Raw genomic sequence first — 3,964 nt, 5'->3', positions numbered from 1 at the left:
TTACAGACTACAACATTTCAATGAAAACAAAATTTCTCCATATGTATGCTGTTTCTGCATTTACAGTATATGCTGTTTATTATGAAGATATCATTGAAACTGTAAAATGCAGAACCAAACCTTAACTCAATTAAATAGTAAAATAATATACAATTTAATAAAAGTCGCCAACGAACAGCCGGATACTATGCAAATCTTATTAAGCATTTTCCATAAAGCTGATTTGCATATTAAAGAGAACCAGTTTACCGAGGTGAGCAAAACAAATAATCAAATGTGCATTGTGTCATTCTTATACAAGTAACGAGTTGGGATACAACTATTCATCATATTAAGCAATCAGATAACAAATAACATTTAAATCCTAATGTATTTTTTGCTCGACTTCTCATATGTCTTGGTACTTATGACCTTCATCGGACTCTTTTTCAATGGATTTATTGTGATAATGAATTGAATTTGGTGGCTGCAGACTAAAAAGCTACAAACCATCGATATTATTATTACAAGTGTGGGGCTCTGCAGATTTTTTTTTCTGTTCATTAATATTTTCAATGTATTTTACTTGGCTTTCTTACCCAGAAGAGACCAGCTGAGCCTTGTTCTGGACATTTCTCTGATAATCACTTTGTTTCTAACATACTGTGGCATCTGGTTTGCAACACTGCTCTGTGTTTTCTATTGTGTGAATATCACCACCTATAACTACAGATTATTCATCTACATGAAGCTGAACATGCGCAGGATATTGCCTTTGTTGTATATAGTAATGGTGATATCTTCATTTATCTCCCTTCTTCCCTCTGTATTGTTTGCCTTCCCAGAACATTCTGTAAATTCTACAACTGGATTCAGTAACAGAAGTGAGGAAAAAAATATCCACTTTGTAAAAGAAAATTCTGGTCGCTTAATCTCAAACCTTGTAGGATCTGTTTTACCATTACCCATATTTTGTTTTGCAATTTGTCTTCTGATTAGATCCCTCTGTAATCACATCAGACATATGACCAACGAGAACTCAGAAATACAGAATCCTCAGCTTCAGGCTCATTTCAGTGCAATTCAAATTATGTTGTCTTTTTTTATTTTACACATCATAAATAGTATAGCACAATGTCTGTGGTCATTTATCAAACAGACCACAAATGAAATTTCGATATCGCTTCTTAATATTCCTACTATAATGTATCCAAGCCTGCACACTGTTATTTTGATTTTCAGTACCATAAAACTCAAACAGGCTCTTGTGAGTATCATGTATTGCTACCGTCCAAATAACAATTTCCATCTAACTTCAGTTAACTAAAAATATATTTTTGCCTGCTATTCAAAATAAGTGAATAATGTTGTCACACAGTATTATCAACCTTTGTTGATTTCAAGCAATAAGCTGTAACTATAAGGTTTTTGATCTTACAATATTTAACACATTGGGATCTATCTATCAAGCTCCGTGCTTCTGGCAAGTCTTCAGGAAGACAGGAATCGCCACTATTCAACCCGATCGTACGGGTTGATTGACACCTCCCTTCTGGCACGTCATTGGCTGCAAGTCTGCAGGGGGCAACGTTGAAATTGAGAACATATTGCTCTCCGCATTCAGCGATGTCTGTCGGACCTGATCCGCACTGTCGGATCAGGTCCGACAGACATTTGATAATTCGGCCTCATTGTATGTAAATATGTGTTGATCAGAGGTTTAGAAGAGAATTATCACTTGTTAATTATGATTCAGTTTTCTTAATATGTATTGCTGAACATTACACTGTTATCAAGAGAAAATACTTAAAAGATTAGCTATGTTAGCAATATTATTGTATAACAAAGTAGGATTTCTTATTATCATGTTTTTCATTTAAAGGGAAATGGGCGTTTTTTTTTTTTATATGAATACTGTATATCAAATACACTGTATTGCACAAGAACTACTTATACAAAAGATATTATGAAAGTATTTACATTGTAATATTATTGACAGCATTAGCTTTGCTTTTCTTTCTAAGGGCAGTCTAGTAAAATAACTATTGAAAAACCTTTTGTGACTGTTTATATTATTTCCTCTTCTGTGGTCACTTAGCGTTAGATGTAAATGTGTTCCTGAAATGATCAAACAAACACTGTGTAGCATGATGTATGAGCAGTGTTTTAAATATCATTGGACACTTTCCAGTCTCTTTGGAGGAAAAAGTATTCTAGCGGTAAATTGCATGTATAGTGGGCATAAAGTTGCATTGCCTAGATTACATAAGTATGTATAATTAACATGTTATTGAGATTCAATTTAGAATGTAACTCCTTTGGCTAAATGGAAGTAGATCTACACCATGAAGTACATAGCCCATCCTACCACATAATGTAGATCTATGTCCAAAATGCAGGAAGCATTGTGATCTATTACCATGTGAAGACAGATTTCCAGATCGTTAAAGACAGTGACATGGTCTGTGTCATTGTCTGTAACAATCTCCGTTGGGAGGTATGGGAGGGAAGCTTAAAGGGACATAATACTCATATGCTAAATCACTTGAAACTGATGCAGTATAACTATAAAAAGCTGACAGGAAAATATCACCTGATCATCTCTATGTAAAAAAGGAAGATATTTTATCTCACAATCTCCTCAGCTCAGCAGAGTAAGTTCTGTGTAAAAAGTTATACTCAGCTGCTCCCAGCTGCAGGTAAAAAAATTAAAAAAAATGAAGAAATGAACAGCAGCCAATCAGCATCAGCAGTGCTGAGGTCATGAACTCTTACTGTGATCTCATGAGATTTGACTTAACTCTCATGAGATTTCATTGTAAACTTCCTTTACCTGATTGGTGAAATAAGATGAGAGTGCACGATGCTAGTCCCTTCAGATGTCCCAGGACAAACACACTAAAATGCTGCTTAGAAATCCTTTACAATGGGAGGTGGCTACTGAGGAACTTTTGAGGTAAAATATCTTTCTTTTTTACATAGAGATGTTCAGGTGATATTTTCTAATCAGCTTTTTACAGCTATGCTGCATCACTTTCAAGTGTTTAAACATTTGGGTATTATTGCCCTTTAAAGGTGGGTATGCAGCTAATCAGCGGAGGGGAGGGAGGGGCAGGACCCTATACTATGGCAAATAAGCTTGCAAGGGAAAGCGAGGGATGGGTCACTACAAGACAGAAAAAAAACAGAGGGAGGGGCATACAAAATGACGATGGGGAGGGGGAAGGGGGGAGGTAGTGTAGGTAAGGGAGGACCCCTACACTACAGGAAAAAAAAATATTATTAATAGAAAAATACTATGAAATGGGAACTGGCAGACAGCTACTGTCATGAATCTGTCCTGTTTAACAAGGTGGAGACCAATGGCAGTGTTAGCAGGGAACTGGGCAGATTGCATAGCAATATACTCAAATATATACAACAGTCCTGTTTATTAGGCAAAAGTTACAATGGCAAATAGCAGGTAATGTCCTGAAATAGTTTATACTGGAAAACAGGTACAAGCAAGAGTTAACAGAGAAACACTGTACAAACCAATATAGCTGATGTTAATGTGCAAGTTCAGACAGACAGAGCCAAGTACTGAAAGGCCCACTTCAGGGTTAAGGACTGTAGTACACACTTCTGGGTTAAACATAGAAAATGCTGCTCCTGGGCAAAGGAAAGAGAATACAATGTGCTAAATACAATCTGCAACCAGCAGCAAAGTCTGTGCTAATGAAAGGAGAAACAAATATGCAAAGCAGGCAATAAGGTACTGGAGCTGGGAAACTGCCACAGAGAAAGTCCAAGCAGTAGTACTTGCTGTGCTAAATGCAGAGACAAGGTCACAACAGTCCAAGGTTCAAAGGCAGGCAGCAAGTATCCAAACTTAGGCCTAGATTTGGAGTTTGGCGGTAGCCGTGAAAACCAGCGTTAGAGGCTCCTAACGCTGGTTTTAGGCTAACTCCGGTATTTGGAGTCACTCAAAAAAGGGTCTAACGCT

At 36.8% G+C, this 3,964-nt stretch overlaps 1 protein-coding gene across 1 annotated transcript; it reads left to right on the top strand.

Annotated features, from left to right (window-relative positions):
* The first annotated feature begins 406 nt into the window (after positions 1–406).
* LOC128656885 (taste receptor type 2 member 3-like) lies at positions 407–1,306 on the top strand. Its single transcript, XM_053711050.1, is given in 1 exon segment — positions 407–1,306. A coding segment is annotated over 1 exon segment (900 nt).
* The last annotated feature ends 2,658 nt before the right edge of the window (positions 1,307–3,964 follow it).

Source organism: Bombina bombina, chromosome 4 (assembly GCF_027579735.1).
Source record: "Bombina bombina isolate aBomBom1 chromosome 4, aBomBom1.pri, whole genome shotgun sequence".
In the NCBI taxonomy this organism is placed as follows: Eukaryota; Metazoa; Chordata; class Amphibia; order Anura; family Bombinatoridae; genus Bombina; species Bombina bombina.
This window is presented reverse-complemented; position numbering and strand designations above follow the sequence as displayed.